At 55.8% G+C, this 20,695-nt stretch overlaps 8 protein-coding genes across 8 annotated transcripts; 4 read left to right on the plus strand and 4 right to left on the minus strand.

Moving 5' to 3' along the window:
• Nucleotides 1–87: 87 nt before the first annotated feature.
• BGZ61DRAFT_496739 (kinase-like domain-containing protein) lies at nucleotides 88–2,144 on the minus strand (the record flags this gene model as incomplete). The annotated part of the gene is made up of 2 exons (XM_046251054.1): nucleotides 88–492; nucleotides 552–2,144. The coding sequence occupies 2 exons, from the start codon at nucleotides 2,142–2,144 to the stop codon at nucleotides 88–90; spliced, it is 1,998 nt and encodes a 665-aa protein (XP_046100334.1).
• A 4,535-nt stretch (nucleotides 2,145–6,679) lies between these two features.
• Nucleotides 6,680–8,469, plus strand: BGZ61DRAFT_360585 (auxin efflux carrier; the record flags this gene model as incomplete). Its single annotated transcript, XM_046241186.1, has 3 exons — nucleotides 6,680–6,956; nucleotides 7,012–8,344; nucleotides 8,406–8,469. The coding sequence occupies 3 exons, from the start codon at nucleotides 6,680–6,682 to the stop codon at nucleotides 8,467–8,469; spliced, it is 1,674 nt and encodes a 557-aa protein (XP_046100335.1).
• Nucleotides 8,470–8,943: 474 nt separating this feature from the next.
• On the minus strand, nucleotides 8,944–9,866 carry BGZ61DRAFT_360209 (uncharacterized protein; the record flags this gene model as incomplete). The annotated part of the gene is made up of 3 exons (XM_046241151.1): nucleotides 8,944–9,356; nucleotides 9,439–9,613; nucleotides 9,756–9,866. 3 exons carry the CDS (start codon nucleotides 9,864–9,866, stop codon nucleotides 8,944–8,946), a joined length of 699 nt encoding a protein of 232 aa, XP_046100336.1.
• A 541-nt stretch (nucleotides 9,867–10,407) lies between these two features.
• BGZ61DRAFT_360400 (carbamoyl-phosphate synthase L chain, ATP binding domain-containing protein) lies at nucleotides 10,408–12,697 on the plus strand (the record flags this gene model as incomplete). The annotated part of the gene is made up of 3 exons (XM_046241171.1): nucleotides 10,408–12,449; nucleotides 12,499–12,577; nucleotides 12,632–12,697. The coding sequence occupies 3 exons, from the start codon at nucleotides 10,408–10,410 to the stop codon at nucleotides 12,695–12,697; spliced, it is 2,187 nt and encodes a 728-aa protein (XP_046100337.1).
• A 36-nt stretch (nucleotides 12,698–12,733) lies between these two features.
• Nucleotides 12,734–14,431, minus strand: BGZ61DRAFT_457478 (putative amidoligase). Its single transcript, XM_046246654.1, has 3 exons — nucleotides 13,870–14,431; nucleotides 13,188–13,750; nucleotides 12,734–13,131 (listed from the first exon to the last, which is right to left on the minus strand). Exons 1-3 carry the CDS (start codon nucleotides 14,099–14,101, stop codon nucleotides 12,976–12,978), a joined length of 951 nt encoding a protein of 316 aa, XP_046100338.1. The 5' UTR covers nucleotides 14,102–14,431; the 3' UTR covers nucleotides 12,734–12,975.
• Nucleotides 14,432–14,950: 519 nt separating this feature from the next.
• On the plus strand, nucleotides 14,951–15,559 carry BGZ61DRAFT_360677 (Butirosin biosynthesis, BtrG-like protein; the record flags this gene model as incomplete). Its single annotated transcript, XM_046241199.1, has 1 exon — nucleotides 14,951–15,559. A coding segment is annotated over one exon (609 nt), but the record flags the coding sequence as incomplete, so codon positions are not given.
• Nucleotides 15,560–16,371: 812 nt separating this feature from the next.
• BGZ61DRAFT_360657 (uncharacterized protein) lies at nucleotides 16,372–17,657 on the minus strand (the record flags this gene model as incomplete). Its single annotated transcript, XM_046241197.1, has 2 exons — nucleotides 16,372–16,988; nucleotides 17,051–17,657. 2 exons carry the CDS (start codon nucleotides 17,655–17,657, stop codon nucleotides 16,372–16,374), a joined length of 1,224 nt encoding a protein of 407 aa, XP_046100340.1.
• A 903-nt stretch (nucleotides 17,658–18,560) lies between these two features.
• Nucleotides 18,561–20,538, plus strand: BGZ61DRAFT_496746 (uncharacterized protein; the record flags this gene model as incomplete). Its single annotated transcript, XM_046251055.1, has 8 exons — nucleotides 18,561–18,638; nucleotides 18,689–18,840; nucleotides 18,899–19,160; nucleotides 19,211–19,492; nucleotides 19,544–19,986; nucleotides 20,035–20,095; nucleotides 20,142–20,451; nucleotides 20,501–20,538. The coding sequence occupies 8 exons, from the start codon at nucleotides 18,561–18,563 to the stop codon at nucleotides 20,536–20,538; spliced, it is 1,626 nt and encodes a 541-aa protein (XP_046100341.1).
• Nucleotides 20,539–20,695: the final 157 nt, after the last annotated feature.

A 20,695-nucleotide genomic window follows, 5' to 3' on the forward strand; every position in this document is an offset into this window, starting at 1 on the left:
AGGGGAGAGCGCAAGTGAGAGGGGGAAGCGTGGTAGAGATGCAGAACTCGCATGACAGTGAGATGTTTGCTCTTTTGCCGGACGTCCTTAAAATGTTATCGGCCCCGCCCCGACGAGCGGGCTCCCGATGGGGCTGACGCTATCGAGCGGTGCGGCGTGCAATGCTGGCTGGGATGGGCCGCTCTTATCAAGGCCGTCTTCCTTGCGCTTCAGCACAGCATTGACCCACTCAGCCACCTCGGGATCCTCAGTGGTTGAGCCCAGATCCATCTTGCCGACAGCCTCAGCGACCTTTTCGGCTTCCTCGCCCTCTTCGACCTCCTCGGTGATGGTCTGAGGCTTGGTGAACTCGATAAGCCAGGGGTGCTTCAGGAGCATGGCGTATGTTGGTCGCTTCATGGGGATTTTGTGCAGGCACGCCTTGACGAAGTCTTTGGAGGCATCTGAGTAGCCTTTGTCGGGCATGGAGGGTGCGTCTCCTTCGACAATTGCCTGTACCACAGAGTTAGCTATCACCACGAATCGCATATGAGAATAGGGTTCAGACGTACGCTCAATTGACTGAAGATGGTGGAGGACACCTCGGGAGGATAGGGGTATGCGCCCTTAGCACATTCGATAATTGTAAGCCCCAGGCTCCATACGTCGCTTTGAACGCTGTACGACCCATCACTGTTGCCGGCTGGTGCGAATCCACCACCCGAGATTCTCTCAGGTGCCATGTAGCTCTGGCATCCAATGTTTGTCCTGGCTTTGCTGGCAACGAGGTTGCCGCTGACACCAAAGTCACAGATCTTGATCTGGCCGCGGGTGTTGATCAGAATGTTTGTTGGCTTGACATCGCGGTGGATAATGCTATGCTCCTCCTTGAGTGACTTGAGCCCCATGACTGTCGAGTATGTAATCTTTCGCAACACATTTTCCGGGATGCCGCCACTGTATAGCTTGTCGATAGAACCGCCGTCCATGTGTTCGATGCAGATGTAGACGGCGCCTTCCTGGAAAAAGGCACCATAGAAGTCGATGATATAGGGTGATACACACTCGTGCAAGATGACTAGCTCCTTGAGAATGGTTGTGAACTTGGCATCGTCAAGCTCCAAGCGCATCTCCTTCATGGCCATGATTACACCCGAAGTGCCGTCCTCATTTCCGGTCGAGCTCTCCGTCGAGTCCTCCGTAGGCCTAACTGGAGAGGGATCGGATCGGCTTTGCTGGATCGGCATGGGCTTTCCCCCCAGGCCTTGACCAAACCGGGGGGCTCTCCGCTTTGCGTGCTTGACTTTGTAGACTGTTCCATAGTTGCCCTTTCCTAGCTCGCATAGCACTTCCACTTCGTCGAGGGAGATGCTGAACGTCTGGCCGTTGGCGAAGTTGACTCCTGTCCTGGTAATGGTGGCCGCGCCGTCGAATGTGACCCAGCCCTTGTCCGTGTCAATGTACTTTTTGAAGTCATCCATCTTCGAACCATGGCCGGATCCGTTTGGATTTTTCTGTTCGGGCTTGTCTCCTCCCATGTCTGAGAGCTTGAGACCGCCTGGTCGTCGCATTCCGGTAGGAGAAGGGGTGCTGCCTCCCATATCTGACAGCTTCATGCCCATCCCACCCATGCCGCCCATACCGCCCATGCCGCCCATCTTCGCCCTCCTCTCACTCAGTGACGACTTTGGTACCGCGGGGGCGGATTTCGGGTGCATGGGGTTGGGCCGTTGCATATTTTGGGGGATGCGCACATTCGGCGGGAAGCCGTTAGCCATGCCTCCTGCCGGGGACTGTCCCCCGGGCGAGGGAGGGCTCACGGGAGACATGCCCTTCTGTAGTCGCTGCTGGTGCAGTGCTCGTGCCTTGGCCATAATGCTGTTATCCATGGTGGCGCCGGCACTGCCCGCGAAGCTAGACGAGTGTTGCACAGGGTTTCTGGCCATACCCAGCAGCCCAAGGGCGGTAGAGTTGGGGTTCATGTTGCGGGGATCGGAAACGGATCGCAACGAGGGGACTCGCTTGGGAAAGTTGTCAGGGCTGTCCGGGGCTTCGAGCGGCGTGCTAGGTTCGGACGATCCGTCAGAGCCTGGAGACGCAGGCGTGGACAAATCCCGGTGTTCGGACGCCTCGTCCGGCGTGGCCGGAACGTTGTCGGAGCTCATGGCGAGGGGAGGGTCGGATGGAAGGTCGAAAGCGACTGCGGGGTGGGTAGAGTTTTCGGAGAAGCAAAGACCATGAAATATGGCAGACTCGGCGAGGTGGATGTGTGTAAAATCAGGAGAGGGAGGGAACAAGGTCAACCCGGGATGTCGATCGGTAGACGGGCCGCGATCGATTCGATGCGCACCAGAAGAGCGATGAAGGGGATGGTGCGATTTTTGGAGCTAAAATGGACTCTCGCAGCGGGCGGTCTAGACTGTGGCCGGCGACCAGGGCCGTTGGGGAATGAAGGCCACGGATCGCTGTTCTGATACTCTGATATCGGGCGGATGGCCTGAAACGGCGAGGATACGTGTTGAGTGGACTTGGGTGTGGGCTTTTTCTTCCTACCGAGGTTGCGAAGTGAAGCTCAACCACATGGCCATCCAAGAACGGTCGCAAGAGGAGGGAGAGGGCGCGAAGGAGACGTCGAGTTTGGCTCGCGGGACTCAGGCGGCGTATTCGGCGGGGGAGTGTCCTGTACTTTAGTTGTGCGGTCGAGGTGTAACTAGGACAGGATGGTTAGGTACTGGACGGAGCAATTCTCATCGGCGTGGGTGCTTGATGTGCTTGATGTGCTTGATGCAGTTGATGCAGGCGACACCGTTGATTCGTACCTCAGGGGTCCCAGGACGAGCTGCAGAAAGCCGCACGAGGCAATTGACCTGGGTATCGATGCGATGTGCGCCTCTGCGGTGGTACGGTGCTGCGATGCTGTGCTGCGATGCGGCGCTGCGGCCAGGCGACGTACGTCCGTAGTAGGTAGCGAGGGTGGTGAGTGGCAGCGAGCTGGATGCGGGTGCGGGGTCGCGGCGGGCAGCCCGGGCGGGCGAGCGAGCGAGAGGAGGGGCCAATGAGTTGGATACAGCTGCAGACGGCGTCGACGCAGGCGACAGTCGAGGAGAGGGCGCGCAGGGCAGCTTTGGTGAAGCTCGGATGTGGATGAGGTTGAGAGGCGGCACTGGTTTAGGTGTGCCAGAGTATAATGGCGGAGGTTGACGGTTTGTCGACTCAGCAGCTCATGGCAGCTGGCAAGCCAAACCAAAATCAAGGCACAAACAAGGCACGACACACACACAGGCGCCGTCGGCAGGGCCAGGCCGGCAAAGAAGTTGGTGAGGTCCCCTGTTGGGCTGGCACTCCGGGGGCTCTCCTCCGTAGGCTGCTCGGCGCTGCACTGCCACGGTTCCGGCGGCACCGTAGCACCCGCGGGAGCCCGCTACTGGCTATGGGGAGCTTTATAGTGGAGGCTACAGGGGACGCCGACAGCACGAGCACTGAACTGTACAGGGGACGCTCTGGTAGCAACAGGCCGCTGGGCTGCAGAACGACTCCCGAGGCGCCGGACCAGGATAATTCTTCAAGGTAGGTTTCCAGTGTAAATACTAGTGCGTAGTTCGTTCTGTGCACAGCAGTAACTAGCCTTCGATAGAGTCATACGTCTGGGAGAAGTCACCCCTAAGCTTTGTCGCATGCAGCCAGATGTGGCGATGTAACGAGCCACAAGACGCGTCGCCATCCATTGCTCGTGGGCAAGGACAGCCACCTTGATTCTCGTTTGTTCCGTGACTCAGAGGACCCTCGCTCTAGACATCCGCTGTATACGACTGGAGTCCAAAAACTCTTGCTTTGCTGGCCGAGCTAGCAGGCTCGTTTGCGACTTCACATGGATTGAAAGTAGCCCGCGATGACGTTGTCATAGACCCAGTATGTCATGTGTGGCTTGACAATGGGTCTTGGGCCTTGGCTTGGGCGTTAAGTGGTAAATTAGCATGCCCCACTGCTGCCATGTCGTCCACCCGCTCCGCCCACATCTCTGGTTTTCTCTGGATAGTGACGTTGACATTTGGCGTTTGGCATGGATTAGGCAAGGATTGCCATCAAACGCCATTGCATCGCGGGTTAAAAAAAAAACAAGACACGGACGGCATAGCCCAATGCGACACCAAACGAACCAACAGGATTTGTATCGGAGCTCTTCCCCGGATATCTGATCCTTAGACTAATAGGTGGCGCATGCGTGGCTTGAGCGTTCTCAGAGACTGCTTTCAAGATGTTGAAACCTGAATGTCATCGTCCCCCGGTCAAGGATGATGCTGACGATGGAGGAGTTTGTGTCATCGCACAGATTCCCATTTGATCCTGATTCTACCCTGAAAACATCATCGGTCCTTTCTATCGGACATACCAAAGTCAACGCCTATGAACTATTTTAATACTGAGAAGTGTCTAATCTGCTCAAACAAGTTTTGCTTACCGAGCGTAACAGGTTTCGCCGTTACACAAGGAGTGCACGTCCGGCGTTGAAAGTTGAAACCTGCAGCGGCCTCCAGCATCCTCTGTTTCACGATTTGTGTGAGAGTGTGACATGGCAAATCGCCGCTCGGCGCATTGTCCTAAACATCCAACCGACTGCGGGGGATCATCGCTTCCCGTCACACTTGGAGGTGGAGAATATCACCCGCTTGGGTGCTGATGCGTCTGGTAAGTAAACGCTATGCAGTTTCAGATGTAGCACAGGGCAAAGATTTTCGCATGTCGAGAACATGGCAGGTACAGTGACTGCATGTCCCTCGTTGCTCATTACTCGTAAAGCCATTGCGTAAAACAGCAAGATATGTCGTCAAAAACCGGATGTTAAGCGCGCCTTATCAAGAGATATGCCTGGCACACTCTACCGACGTGGCTGGGTAAGTGTCGCTGCGCCGTTCTCGACCACCAGCTTCAGCTGGCGCCACAACCCAGAAGAAACGAAACCGAGAACGACTAACTTACAGCTCGACATGGATGCTTATCATCAAAATGTAGTTTCTGGCTGCTGCCCAGTTTGTGCGATGAAGTGGTCTGAGACTTTGAGGTGGCACGCCTAATTTGCGCCGTGATTGAAAACCCCCATTATCGCCACCCGGACTAACGAACTTGGTCGAAACTAGTCGAGGCTATCGACGGTCGTGACAACTGATTCATGGTTTAGAGATAACAAATATCAAGAGCCTTTTTCACCATGAAGCGACTCACAGTGCCGACTACATACAGAAAAAGGTCTCGTGACAGTTCTCTCGCCCTCGAATACTCCCCATTCACACCGTGGACCTCTCCATCAAGATTCGGAGCATCGTACGCTATCCTCATCGTGATGCAATTGCCCGCACCTGTTGGATGGTTGGTTGCGTTGGAGGCGAGGCACGCGCCGACCTCTTAGCGTTGAGAGCCGGACAACGTGCCTCGAGCCGTCCATGACGACAATCCTGGCGGGCGCCACCCCCGTTTCCATCCAGGATCGGTCTGACCCGGTGGCGCCCCCATCCCAAGTGGTTGGCGCAATCCCTGTTGAGAATTCGATCGCGTTGCCTAGTACGTATCGGTGTCGTTGTCACCTTTATTTGCTCGGCGCAGCACGGCGAGTCGCTGGTCGCGCAAGGCAGGGACACTGACGAATCTAGACCATTTCTAGGCACACATTGCTAGGCGCATTTCCGAACATGTCAGTCCACGTAGGAGGGACGCGCACACCCTTTGATGACGGGAGAGTTTAACCATCTCGCATAACTGCCTCTGCTGCCAGCCAACCAGCCAACCTCTGCCTCATCGCAACGTACCTGGACGACGACGGCGAGCTTCAGGGAGAGCACCCGATTGATTAAATGGCTTGGCGCGCGTCGACGTGTCATCGCGCAGCAAGTGAGATGGCAATTGGTACCAGCCAAGTACCTTTTCCCCAGGGCGGCGCGGCGAATCCTCATCTGGACGACCTCCTGACTACATGGTCAAAGTCTGCTAGCGGTGCCAAGACCGGTTTCACAGGCGCCCGTGGAAACCACCCACCGGCACCTCCACTTGGGATCCTCTGGCAGCTTCGGTAGCAGGCTATCCCGCATGGCCTTACAATGGCCGGTGGAACCACCAGGCTGTCTCGCGGTGGACGACACGCTGTAGCTCCGTGACATTGGGGGTAACCATCCAGTAACAAACGCTGTCGCAAGCAGGCATCGCATTGCGCCTCGTTTCTTGATTAGGAGGAGCGTGCGTTTTATTTCCACGATCCCTTAGACTACTTGGTGCTACTGGTGCTACCCACGTAGTGACCTCTCGCCTAGCAGCCCTGCCTACAAGTACCTCCAAGATGCCACTCCGGCACCGCCGCCCTCGCCCCATCGAGAACCCACACTGATGGCTGTTGGGTGGCTCTGCCATTTTTAATCTTCATCTGCCCATTTTCGCACTTCGTCGCGCTCTTCCTCCCACTCACCATCCATTGTCGCGCGATAGAGGTGCTGCTCCCCTTTCTCGGACAGTCATCTCCCGCCAAGCGCTGCTTGTTCTGCCAGCAGATAAGCTTATCGCACCCGATCCACCTTTGCCACCAGCGCCTGCACGCTGCACGCTGCGCGTTCCCGTTTTCCGCCCGTCGGTGCCTTATCAGCCACCTTCGCCCTCCGATAAAGCGTTTCCCCCGAACCTCTTCTACAACAACATCACATCACATCATAGTATCTTGATGGATTCGACGAGCTCCTTTCCAGCGCCGGCGTCGTACCGACTGATGCAGATGACGCAAGTCGCTCAGAATTCATACGAATTGCCTTTCCAGGCTCTCAACACTCCCGAAACTCACCCGTCGCTGCCGCATCTATGTCTCCTCGTCTTCGAGGCCGTTCTGGAGGTCGTCTGCGTCAGTCTTCCGGGCTACATCATCTCAAGGCTCGGCCACTTCGATGCCGATAAGCAGAAGTTTTTGGCGAACTTGAATGTGATGCTCTTTACGCCATGCCTGAGTAAGTTCTTCTCCCTAACCACTTGTTCAGACACCTCTAACTGTCTTGTTTCCAGTCTTCACGAAACTAGCCTCTCAGCTCAATGCTGAGAAGCTTTCCGACCTGGCCATCATCCCCGCCATTTTCGTCATCCAAACTCTCGTATCCTGGGCTGTCTCGGTCGTCGTTGGCAAACTTTTCGGCTTCAACAGACGAGCCGCCAACTTTGTGACTGCCATGGGTGTTTTCGGCAACTCCAACTCGCTTCCCATGTCTCTGGTCCTCTCGCTGTCTCAGACCATCAAGGGTCTGCATTGGGACAGAATTCCGGGAGACAACGACGATGAAGTCGGTGCTCGAGGTATTCTGTACCTGCTCATCTTTCAGCAGCTTGGTCAACTCGTTCGCTGGAGCTGGGGATACCACGTGTTGCTGGCCCCCAAGGAGAGCTACCCTGAGTACCAGCAGGAGATTGCTGAAGAGGGTCAGCGCCGCAATGCCGATGGCAATGAGGAGGAGACGCAGCCTCTCATCAGCGGTCTCGACGACGACGACACCTGCAGCATGGACTCGCAAAGCTATGACCCCGCTGGTCGCACTCCTATTGCGAGCGCCTCAAGAGTCTCCCTGGCCGGTTCTAACGATGACCTTAAGAAAACCCAGTTGAAGAAGCGTGCGACTGCTGGAAGTGTCACTCCCGTCAATGATAGCGAACGCGACGACGACTTGCTTACTTTCCCTCGGATTCGATCCGTGGACGATGACGATGAGTCCAAGGGGTTCTTTTCCCTGGTCAAGGCTAAGTTCGGGCTATGGAAGTGTACTGTTTCGGAAGCGCTCAGCCGTCGGTATGAAAACCTGCCAGGTCCCGTCCTCGCTTTCTTCGGTTTCATGAAGACAGTTGGAGCCAAGTTCAACAGCTTCATCTGGGAGTTCATGAACCCCCCGCTGTGGGCTATGCTGTGCGCCATCTTGGTTGCGTCCATCCCTACCCTGCAAAGGCTCTTCTTCGAGGAGGGGTCGTTTGTTCAGAACAGTGTGACCAGTGCCATCCGTTCCAGCGGTAACGTCGCTGTGCCACTGATTCTGGTAGTTTTGGGTGCCAACCTAGCACGCAACACCACGGGCCATGACGAAGCCTATGATCCCGAGGAAGAACGTGTCGGTAACAAACTTCTTGTTGCTTCGCTGCTCTGCCGGATGGTGCTACCAACCGTCGTCATGGCTCCAATTCTTGCTTTGATTGCAAAGTACCTGCCAATCAGCATCCTTGACGATCCTATCTTTGTCATTGTCTGTTTCTTGCTCACTGGCGCGCCCAGCGCTCTTCAGCTGGCGCAGATCTGCCAGATCAACAGCATTTTCGAGAAGACCATGGGCAGAATTCTATTCCAGAGTTATGTCATTTGGTAAGTCACGAAACCCCTTTCTCGGTGTCATGTATGCCGAATTCGCTAACCCATGTTGCAGGATTCTTCCCTCTACTCTTGTCCTTGTGATGATGGCCCTCGAGGTCGTCGAGTGGGCCAGGTAATAAAATCGGGCTTTGGGGAGCTCCAAAATATCATGCGCGAACCAATGTGTCTCCGCGCATGTCGGAAGATCAACCCCCGAGGCTTTTGCTATTTCGACGGTCCCTTTGAGGCTGTCTCTTTAGGCGTTGGTTGGTTAGAGGTTCTTCGGATATCGGTGGGGTCAAATAGTGGGGCCGGAGCCACCTCGAGCTGTTCAGCACAGCTCTGTCGGACTCACTTTTGAATACACGGGGATTATTAGAGGGCTTTGGGTCTTTGGAACTCTACGGACAAAGCGGGAGTTTGAGCGTTAGACTGGCTGCCCTTGTTTGTATTTTAGACAGTTAGGAAGATATCGAGCAAATAACGGCTCTGCTACTCCTTCAGGATGGAAATCCATGACATGTTCTGCCTCTAGTCCCTACTTGGATTAAATAATCATACTATTTATTATTCACTGAGCTGAAATAAGGTGCTTTGGATCCGTCCCGGCACTACCGAGATCCATTAACAAGGTTCTCACTCTCCGGCACTAGAGCCCAATCTCTCACAGTGCCTTTCCAGTCGCTGATTCTCACGTCCTTGATATCTACAAGCACAACTCTGACCTCCTCGCCAGCGATGAAGCACTCGCGACCGCCATCCTCAACAGGGCCAGTGTCGCGGGTAAACGGCTGGGCGTTGGAATCGTCAAAGGTGTTGTTCTCGAGGTGCTGGTCGCGGTAGTACTTCTCCTCCTCGGAGCCACTGGGGACGAGACGTGCGGCGCCGCCAATGGTCGCGCTGATGCTAGACAGTGCCGACGTGTTGAGGTTGATGAGCATCGAGGCCAAGCTGGAGCGGTGCTCGGGTCCGGGAGAGCCGCCAGAGGGTCGGCGGCCTTGGGTCGGTGGGCGGTGGGAGACCCCTGTGGTTCCGTTGAAGATTAGCTACCTGCGCTATGCGTGTGATGGCTGAACCTTGGGTTCGCAGAAGGAGAGGAGGCTCACAGTCGTGGACGAGGAGGGAGACGTTGGGGTTAGTGACAAGGTTTGTCATCTTGCGAGAGGCCGGGTTGGTAGTCATGACGATGACGGGGGCCGAGGAGTACGGCGACGAGGGGAGGTAGGTGTAGTTCATGAGTGAGACATGGGGCACGTTATCGGTGCAAGTCGCAAGATGAAGCTATAGTGATGAACCAAGCAATCGAGTTAGCGAATCATTTTTCTTCTTTCCAAATTCCATATCGCCAAGTCTTCTTGTCTTGCTTCGATCTGCTGTTTCGGGCGGTCGGTGGGAGAGTGCGGGGGAGGGGTCGGCGACGTACGAAACGGGCATTTTCGAGGCATTGAACGACGTCCGGGGGCAGGGTGGTGGTTGTCTGCTTGTGGGTGTCACCCTCGGAGGCCTCGGAGTTTAGTGGTATTTGTTGCTCCATGGCGAGATGTCGTGTCGTGCAAGTGCGATGTGAGAGCTGTTTGCTGAGATAAGTTCTCGCGATAGGTGTCGTGCGCGGGACTCGTGGGATGATGATGACATAAGTTGCTGAGCTTGCAGCAGTGGCGGGGCTCCGTTGAGGTCGCCCCCAGCGGCTTAGTCACCTGAACCGAGAGCTGGAGCGCGCCGAACAGTGGGGACCACAGCGGATGATAGCGCTGGAGTTCTGGCGGACCTCAGCGGGCTGATCCACTGTCATGGGCAGTGACGTAGCGGGGCTCTTCCTCTAAGATCTGGGGAAGAGTCGCCCGGACCCGGCTACACTCGGTTCCCCGCGGTCACGCTCGCCCTTGGACGGCTTGGATCAACCGACGGGACGGCATAGGAAGCACGCGGCATAACGATTGCGACGAGAGAGAAAGTCTTTTCTTCTTCTATTTGATGCCTCACCCGCTCGCTCGCTGCTCTCTCTCACCCGAGCTCTTGAGGCTGCTCTAAAGCTATACTCTATGCATTGGCCGCCCTCTCTCCATCCGCCTGCCATGCGTTCCCTCCGCGCAAACCGTCGACTTCCCTTGAAGCCGCTCCCTCGGCTTCTCTCTACCACTGCCGCTACCCACGCTGCCTCTCCCTCCTCTGCTGCTCCTAAGCAGACCCCCATAAGCTCTGTCCTCATCGCCAATCGCGGTGAGATTGCGATCCGGATCAATCGCACAGCCGAGCGTCTCGGCATCCGCGCCACAACCGTCTACACAGATGTTGACGCCGGCAGCTGGCATGCCTCGTCCGGCTTCCAATCGCTGGCCCTCGGCCCCGCAAACGCCTACCTCGATGGCGAGAAGATCATAGCCCTGGCTAAGCAGAATGGCATCCAGGCGCTACACCCCGGCTACGGCTTCCTGTCCGAGAACTTCAAGTTTGCCGAGCGCTGCGAGGAGGAGGGTATTGTCTTTGTTGGCCCGCCCGCCACAGCCATGGCCGACATGGGCCACAAGGCGAGGAGCAAGGAGATCATGACGGCTGCCAATGTTCCCTGTGTTCCGGGGTATCACGGCACCGAGCAAGGGGAGCAAGAGTTGCTGGCGCATGCAAAGAACGTCACCTTCCCCGTTCTCCTCAAGAGTGTGAGAGGTGGCGGCGGCAAGGGTATGCGTATCGTCTTAACTGAGGACGAGTTTCTGATGCAGCTCAAGAGTGCCAGAGCTGAGGCGAAGGCTTCCTTTGGCGAAGGCGGAGAAGTCATGCTCGTGGAGAAGTACATCATCCGTCCCAGACACGTCGAGGTACAGGTCTTTGCCGATAAGTGGGGAAATACTGTCGCCTTGGGCGAGCGAGACTGCAGTATCCAACGAAGACACCAGAAGATCTTGGAGGAGTCACCAGCTCCTGATCTGGATGAAGCTACTCGGCAAGACCTCTGGGACAAGGCCAGGAAAGCTGCTTCAGCTGTTGGCTACGTCGGCGCCGGCACTGTAGAGTTCATTCTCGACAAGGATACCAACAAGTTTTACTTTATGGAGATGAACACTCGACTGCAAGTTGAGCATCCCGTCACGGAGATGGTCACCGGCCTGGATCTTGTCGAGTGGCAGTTCCGAGTCGCTGCTGGTGAGAAGTTGCCTCTGACACAAGAGGAGGTCGAAATACAGATGAACCAGAGGGGAGCCGCTGTCGAGGCGCGAATCTACGCCGAGAACCCCGAAAAGGGCTTTCTCCCAGACTCGGGCAAGCTTGTTCACGCATACCTGCCTCCTGACCTTATTAGCGAGGATGTCCGTCTAGACTGGGGCTTCCGGTCAGGGGCCACCATCTCTGAGGCATACGACGGCATGATCGCCAAGCTCATCGTGCGAGGCGAGACCCGAGAACGGGCCATTGCCAAGATGGAGAGCGTTTTACGAAAATACGAGATTGTGGGTGTCAGCACCAACGTGGAGTTCCTCAAGCGCCTCTGCCAGAGCGATGCCTTCATCGCTGGTGATGTAGAAACCGGCTTCATTGACAAGTGGAGAGATGAGTTATTCAAGCCCAGGCATATCCGAAACGAGGTTTTTGCCCAGGCCGCGCTCGGGATGGTCAGCTTTGAGATCCAAAACTCGCCGCCTCACGGTCAGACATTGGGCTTCGGCGAGGCCAATGCCATCGGTGAGCGAAAGCTCGCCTTCAAGGTGCTGGATGGCTATAGCGAGAAAGATGGTGAGATTGTAGAGGCCAGCGTCACGCAGACAGGACACAATCTGTACACCGTTGTGGTGTCTCGCAAGGGCGATGAGATCCCAGAAGTCTTCAATAACATCGCTTGTCAGCCAGAGGCTGCTGGCGAAGTCATGAAGCTGGAGTCCTACTTCCCACTGGAGCGGATCGAGTCCTCTGTTGTACCACAGCCCACAGACAATGACACAAAAATCACCATCTTTCAGCATGGTATCAAGACGGATCTCGCTCTTCTACCACCCACGTGGTACGAGAAGGCGCTAGGATTGAAGGAGATATCCGCCTCCGTCGCGGCGCCGATGCCGTGCAAGATCCTCAGGAACGAGGTGGTGGAGGGACAAACCGTGCAAAAGGGAGCACCTCTTGTTGTGTAAGTTTCAATACCCAGATGCAAGGGTATATGTGCTAATGAGGCCTAGTATTGAGTCGATGAAAATGGAGACGGTCATCCGATCGCCGCAGGACGGCGTAATCAAGAAGCTAGCACACAAAGAAGGAGTAAGTACCAAACTCACAAAATTTCCCGAAGTGGTTATTCTGACTGGGGTTTAGGACATTTGCAAAGCCGGAACCATTCTCGTTTTGTTTGAAGAGGGCGAGGCCCAAGAGGAGTCATAGAATGTTTGAGCACTGTCTCGTCGGAAGAAATGGGAATGCATGTAAATAATATGTATCGAAGTGAATGTGACTGGTGTCTCAAGACAACAATGATGCTCTACTTGGGAGCCAAGGTCTCCCTGCTGTTGTGTAGTCTCCACGCTATCTAGATTGCGTGTCTTTCCTGTATTCCACTGTCCCGTGTTGAGAATAAACGCCCGGTAATGCCCTCCATGATCTAACCCCGAACAAATGCAATCATGGAAATAATAATAAAACGCCATAGTGAACCCTGTCCACTACCTCGTTTGCATTTTCTGGTATTCCTCCGGCAGGTAGCGGCCAATCTTGGACTTCTTGGCCGCCTTGCGGACTCGCTTCCACCAGCTCTCGAGGCGTGGCTCGTATTTGGGATCGGTCTTGGGAACGTAAGCTGGAGGCTTGTTAATCAGGTCCTGCGTGAATGTTAGCATGGCTGTTTAAGGGGTCAGGCATGTATATCACGGCTTACCTCCTGCGTCGCAAGGGTGATGAACCCCAGCACAAAGGCCACCCACGCCAGCGTCCCCTTGGTGTTGAGGAACTGATTGCCTCCACGGAACTCAACGGTGCCCGTACACCTCCCGGTCTTGGGATTCGGGAAGATGTTCTGGAAGTTCCACAGCACGTAGCGGTTCCCCTGCATGTAAAAGTACAGCTCCATCTCGTTCGGCTTGGACAGGATCTCGGCCGCCACCTGGGCCAAGGCGGCGGTGCTCTTCCCCCAGGCGAGCGAGCTGTGCAGCCCAGACTCCTCGCTCTTGCTGTTCATCTTGCAGTACTGGTTCTCGCGGCGGACGGGCGGCAGCACGGTGGCGATGAACTCCTCGTACACGATGGTGGCGAAGGCGATCTTCTTCAGCGTGCGCAGCGAGAACTTGTTGTTGAGGCTCACGGGAGTGACGTGGACGTGGCCGCCGCATGAGGTGTCCTTTTGCGGGTTGAAATGCACGCGCATGGCCTCCCAGAAGTCGCCGAGGATGCGGCTGACGTGCTGGGTGGTGTCGAGACGGGGAGAGACGACTTCCATGCAGACTGCAATGATGAGTTAGTACATGACCTTGTTGCTGCATTCCAATGGCGCAGTCAAGGGCCCAGTGAAGCGAAGCGGTGGATGCAGATGCAAGTAGACTATTGCAGAACTCAAGACATACCAAAAGGACGAGGCCGCTTCAGCGACCCATCCCGAGTGACGAACCACTTTCCGCCGTAGTACTCGGGGTGCTTGCTGTACCGAGAATTGTCGTCGTGCACCGCGTCAATGCCACGGTTCCTTAGCTTCTCGGCAAGCTGGCGATACCAATCAGCGTTGGTGAAGCTCTCACCGCCACCATACGGTCTCGCAACCGCCTCGATCTCCACGCCGAAGTTGTAGTGTCTAACCATGGCGTCTGCGGGGGGTCTCTGTCCACGAGGCTGGAAGAGGAGGAAGAGGCAGAGGGAAAGGAGTAAATGCAATGGTGGGTGTCTTGAGAAGCACTCATGTGAGCTCTACTGTAATAAGTAAAGGGCTTCACCTCGGAGAGACGTATCATGTCGTATGCTGACTTTGCTTGCCCTGCTTGCCCTGCGAGTTTCGATTCGTTGCGGTTCAAGGAGAGTCAGCTGTCCTCATGACCTGTAAGTCCCAACGTGTCTGAGCCAGAGACAAGCCGGCCCTCGCAGGCATTTGAGGCGAGATACTTGCCATTACATAGTATCCATGCGGGCCGCCGTGGTCTCGATTCTGCGGCCCCGGAGGCGATCCCCGGGCTGGTGGAGACGGGGCCCACGCCAGGTACATGGCCGCCCAACGCGTGAAGCTCGCTCAGGCGTCGGTGTAACGCCTCGGGGTTTTTTTTTTTTACGCTGGCAGATGACTCTTTGGCAGCCCGACCGCTTGTTCCAGACGTGGTGGACACCAATTGGCCGCGTCTGGCGGCGTGCAGGCGTTGTCAAGGGGCTCGTTTGCTGCCCAAGCCATGCATGCAGGGGGCCGCATCCACTTCCGCCTCATCGACGTCAACATTCAGTCAATGCTCGATTACTCAGAGGCGGCCTCATCCAGCGCAATGAAACTCATGAGGAGAGGACTTTTTCTCTTTCATGGCGCACGCTAAATCCACTCACAATTACTTCCTTTTTAGCTTACACACACACACACACCATTTATCGCTCATTTGAGTGTTTCAGTCCTTGAGTTCAACCCCCAACAACCGGATGTCCGGAGGTTCGTGCCTCCGAGGGCTGTTCAAGATGGCCTCCGAGGCGATCGGAACCCCGGCCGCCGACTCCCGGCCTACCAAATACTATTTCGCCTACGGAAGCAATCTTCATCTCCGCCAGATGAAGCGGCGCTGTCCCGGAAGCAAGTTCATCGGCTGTGCGAGACTCTCGCACTATCGCTGGCAGATCAACGAGCGCGGCTATGCCAATGTCGTCGAGGCCGAAGGCCACTGGGTCGACGGGCTTGTCTACGAGATTGACGAGGAAGACGAGGCCCGGCTGGACATCAACGAGGGCGTCTCCAAAAACGCATACACCAAGCGATACATGACGGTTCTCCTCAACCGAGCCCATTCTCCCCTGTATCGCCGACCCACAGCTTGGATAGTCGACAAGGGCGGCCCTGCAAAGGTCCGTCTGCTGGCACAAAACGACGGCCAAAAGGAGTCCGAGCACCCGCAACACTGGGAGCAGAACGTGCTGGTCTATATCAGCCTCAACTATGTCGTGGACAGCAAGCCCAAGGATGAGTATATCAAGCGCATTAACTTTGGCGTCAACGATGCCAAAGCGCTTGGCGTTGGGGACGACTACGTCAGCAATTGCATCCGACCTTTCATTCCGCCAAACCAGAGGAAACCTCAAGCCAGAGCAAATAGATCAGCAAATACGGGAGGAGGAGGAGGAGGAGGAACAGGTGGGGGAGCAGGTGGAACAGGAGGGGGAGGAGGAGGAGGTGGTGGTGGTGGTGGAACAGGAGGAGGGACAGGAAAAACAGGGGGATCAGGCGAAACGAGAGGATCAGGTCCTTCCAGAAGAGACGCGAGTCCAATGAATGAGAAAGGAAACCAACCTACTCAGGGGGTCAAGCGCGGAGCTCCTCAGAGGTCTGGTGATCCATCTCCATCTCGGAAGTCCCAAGCACCTCCCCAACGGTCCACGACACCGAATCCAACCGGGAGGACTCCGGCGCCGGCTCACAGGACCGGCACGCCATCGCCAGCCCGGAGAACTCAGGCCGTCCCTCGGCCGGCCAACCCGTCTCCGCAACGCATGCCTCCTGGCCACCGGCTCGCTGTTCCTAACGAGAGGAGGCGGGCTCAGTCAGAGGTTGGATGCCCGCCTCCGTTGCCACCGCGGCCGACTCGTCGCATGCAAAGCATTCCCGTGATTGTGGTCGATGACCGTTATGTTCTGGCCCGATTAAGATAAAAACAAGATGTCGACTATCTGGATAGCTATCCCCAACATCCCCAACGCCGTAGTAATCGCGCGAACCCCGAAATCTAAATCATACTGGTGTGTCCCCGTGTCTATTGGTGGTTCCTTGTTGCTGGCCTTTGCTGACGTATAACTCCCTTCATTCAAACAGTACAACTCCACAAGATCGTAAATTCATCTGGCTCTTCCGGATGTCGACAGTCCGGATCCATGGGACCCTAGGCACAAGATCAGAGCTTGGACTGGTAACCGGGATATCCGGGCTTACTCTTCGGGCCTGCTGTTCTCGCTGGCCCTCTTCCAGAAATTGGTCCGGATCCTGCGCTGTCGCACAGCCACTTGACCAGTGTTGGTTTCTGGGGGAGTGCTCCGTCGCCTTTGTTGACGAGGACGGTTGGTTTTGAGACGGCCTTGAGGGCGAGCTTCTTGCCGCCCTCGACCCGTTCGACAAAGAGGCCGGGGCAGACATCAAAAAGATAGGAAACATCGGCGCGCGATGAGGAATCTTTGTTGGTGCCCGCAAGGTCGAGGATCAAACCCCCGCTCGCGAGGTTGAGGCATTCGTAAACCTCCAGTCTCGACGACGCTGTGCGAGCAGGCCATTTTAACGAGAAGAAGTTGGAGGCAAGGTGGAGCCGGTGGACAAGGTCCGCTGCAGGGTCGATGATGTTGTGGCGGACAGAGGCATGGAGCTCTGTAGGAGAGAGCCTGGGAGTAAAGACTGATAGAAGGGATGCCAAGTCATCGGTAACTAGATTCAGGTGCCGCGCTCGCCGGGTTTTGAAAGCAGGTTGGTTTGTCAATGCAGTGAGCGTTTCACTCCTCCATTCGCGGCAGTGAGCAACGTCTAGAAAGATCAGTTAGTCTGCCAAGATATGTCTGGCCAACGAATCGAAAAGAAAGCCGTACCTCTTGGTAGCCGGGACATTGTGCTCTCGAGCTCATCAATCCACCTTACAGTGCCATCGGCGTTGGAATCGTCCAGCGGGCAATAAAAAGACTTGGAAAACAACACGAGCCAGAGGTAGTTCATGATGACTCCCACGACGTGATACTCATCGGATTGGTCGACGCTGAGGCACCGCCGAGACGGTTCCCGGATGAGACCCACGAACCGCGCAGCCTGCGGAGGCGGCGGGCGCGTCTTCAAGCGGCCGAGATCCAAATCCTCCAAGGCGCCCTTGAGGCGATTCTCGGCCCATCGCTGGACGTTGCCGCACAGGCTCTTGTAGGCCTCGCGCGCCTCTGCCTCGGTGATGTCGTTCCGCGGCGGCTGGAGGCGGAAGATCTGGTCCCTGGCGTCTTGCAACTGCTTGGACTTGGCCTTGGTCTGGCTGCGGGCTTCGGCGAGCTGGCGCTGCGCGTCGGCGAGCTGGGTCTTGAGGAGGGATTCCTGCGACTCGAGCTCCTCCTGGCGCGAGTCCAGGACGGTCTCGGTGAAGCGGCGCAGGTTCATTTCGTTGGCGAGCTTGGTCTCGAGGTGGGCGTTTTCGGAGGAGAGCTTCTTGATTTTCATGGCATCATGGCCGTGGGGTGAGGATTCGGCCGCTGGGTCCATGATGATGGTCTAACCCGTCCTGTTGCGTGCGTCTGGGTCGTGTGATGTCGGTCTCAATCGCGATGTCGGGGGTGGGCGCGAATCCAACGAGTTGAGCGAATCCAACGAGTCCAACGAGACCAACGAGTCCAACGAGTCGTCAACATGGCATCCGAGGGAATCCACACTCCGTCCTGAGCCTGCCGCGGTGTGAGGCTTGGCTGTATTGGCCTATCTCCCAGGAGTCGTGGTCGCCCGATACAGGCCCAAACCTCCAGCCTCGTGATCCGGTTGGACGCGAGTGCGTTAGCATTAGGCGCCAGTTCACGGCAACCCAATCCTTCCCAATCCCTCCCCAGCCATGCGAATGCCGAAATGTCGGTCTCGTCACATCCATGATCCATCCCTGCTCCACTGCCGCCTCTCGAGTGGCTTCGCATATTAGTGCCCGTCTGCATGCAGGGCCAAATGCAGGGTGCTCCAGATACGACGACAATCCACACAGTCAGAAGACCGATGAGCTGGTCACCGTCTCGTCCAGTGCTTCAGGCACTCGGCGGTGCTCGCCTTGGGCTATGGAGTCGTGGCCCAGCCTGATGCCTCCGAGACCAGGCCATCGGGTACTGATGACAAATAATCCGGGGGTTAATGCTCTCCGCCGTCCCAGCCGAGGAGTAGACAGAGAGGCATTATCGCTAGATCTTCTCTTGCTGATTGCTAAACCGGCAGTTCAGACGTCTGAGGCCTGTGTAATCCGTGACATCTGTGACACCTCGTGTCAGCATCGGGCTGCCATACTTGACTTCGCGGTACACCACCACATTGATATACCTCGGTGATGAGACAGCCACACCGCAACAGTCAACCATTTCAGCCGTGGCCATGATTGAGCGGAGAATTGTCGTTTCCATTGATTTCGGGACCACCTACTCAGGCGTCGCCTGGGCAGACACCACCCGGGTAAGTGATGCCATTGCCTTTCGCAGAAGGCCGGTGCTAAGGCCGTACAGCCCGAGATTCAACACGTCCTGTCGAATTGGCCTGGCGTCGGCTCTTTCAAGAGCAGTCCCAAGGTTCCCACCGAGCTTCGCAAAGTCGCTTCAGGGTGGCAGTGGGGCTTCCAGATCCCGGAATCTGCAAAGAGAAGTAGATTCTTCAAACTGTCGGTGTGCCAGTCTAGTGTGTTAGGCCGCCTCAATCTAATCATAAAACCTGTGTAGAAAACTGGACGACGCAGACACCACGACGAGGGACGGCGAGTCGGCCGTAGACTTGACCAAGATTTACCTAACATGTCTTCACACGCATTTCATCAGTGTCCTCGAGAAGAGGCTGTCGCCAAGCATAGTGCGATCGACCCCCATGGACTTCGTCGTGACGGTTCCCGCAATTTGGTCGCATGCTGCTAAGCAAGCAACCGAGAGGGCTGCCGCAATGGCTGGGTTCTGCGGGAACCAAAGGATACAGCTCATAACAGAACCGGTATGTCGAGAAACGACTCCCAGAATGCCATTTTATTAACCAATCTGCAGGAAGCAGCAGCTCTGTACACGCTGAAGAACCTCAGTCCTGGCACTCTAAAAGTCGGTCGCAAATTCGTCGTGTGCGACGCGGGCGGTGGAACCGTCGACCTAATATCCTATGAAGTGTCACAAGTCGGCAAGCTAGAAGTGAAAGAGGTGACAGAAGGCACAGGCGGGAAATGCGGCTCGTCCATGCTGAACATGCGATTTCGACGGCACCTAAAACAAGCCCACGGGGACAAGTACTGGACTGACACCAGACTCGTGACTGCTCTGAACGACTTTGAGGCGGTACGCAAATATGCAACCTTGGCCGCGGAACGTCAGCTTATCGTGATATAGTTCAAGAAGACCTTCAATCCCAAAGGCGAGCCTCTCAGCATCAAAGTCGACCCAAGCCTTGGGTTGAGACGCAACCGATACACCATGTCACAGGAAGACATGAAGACCAAAATCTTCGAGCCCATCATGAAGGATGTGGTTTGTCTCATCAAGGAGCAAATATCGATGGCTGGTGACAAGGTCTCGGCTGTGATTCTCGTCGGCGGCTTTGGGCAAAGCCGATACCTCAAGTCCCAAGTACGCGAGGCCATCAGCTCCAGTACGGAAGTCCTTCAACCAGAGAATGGCTGGACCGCTGTGGTAAAAGGTGCCGCCATTTATGGCCTGGGTCAGTACCAGCCCGCCTTGACCCAAGTTGAGGTCGCGTCTCGCATTGCAAGGAAATCGTATGGAACGTGCTTGTTGGCCAAATATGACATGATGAGACACAGTCCTAAGGAGGCGTAAGTTGCAGTGATTCCCCCGATCCGTCCGAGCTAACAGAGGCGCAGGTTCTGGTCCGAGAAGGAACAAGAGATGGTGGTAACCGAGATGTGTTGGTTTATCCGAAAGGTAAGTGCCCTACATATGCACTCGGCCAATCGCTCACGCAAAACAGGGCGAGTCATATCTAGAGGGAAAGCCGTCGAGCATCGAGTACCAGTGTGACGTCCCCGTGATGCTCGGCCATTCGCCTCAGACCGAGATCGACATCTACAGCAACGACGACGATGAAAAGGCGCCAGTTCATCTCAATTCCACCACACTTTACGTGGGGACGCTCTCACTCAACTTGAGTAAGATACCGAAGTCAGTGAAGCAAAAGGCGAAGAAGAGGCGAATGGGCTGGCATCGATATTACTGTTTGAGCGGAGCTATCGAGGCCAGATATGGATCAGCCAACATCACATACACACTGAAACTTGGAGGTAAGCAAATATTACATTCTCATCTGACCCATCTAACACACTGGTGTAGGGGTGACGCATGATGCGATCACCGTACGGTACGAATAGCGGTCGACTGTAAGGTGTTGTGACATCATTGTATTATGTGAAAGGTTCACTTCTGTTATGCAGCCAGGTGATAAATATAGCGTATCTGCTAGCTGGTGGGTTCCAACTAGCTTTTGGGAGCTTCCAGCATGGAACAGTAACAAACAGGAAAGTAAAT

The sequence above is a fragment of the Ilyonectria robusta genome, assembly GCF_021365365.1.
Source record: "Ilyonectria robusta strain PMI_751 chromosome Unknown BGZ61scaffold_19, whole genome shotgun sequence".
Lineage (NCBI taxonomy): Eukaryota > Fungi > Ascomycota > Sordariomycetes > Hypocreales > Nectriaceae > Ilyonectria > Ilyonectria robusta.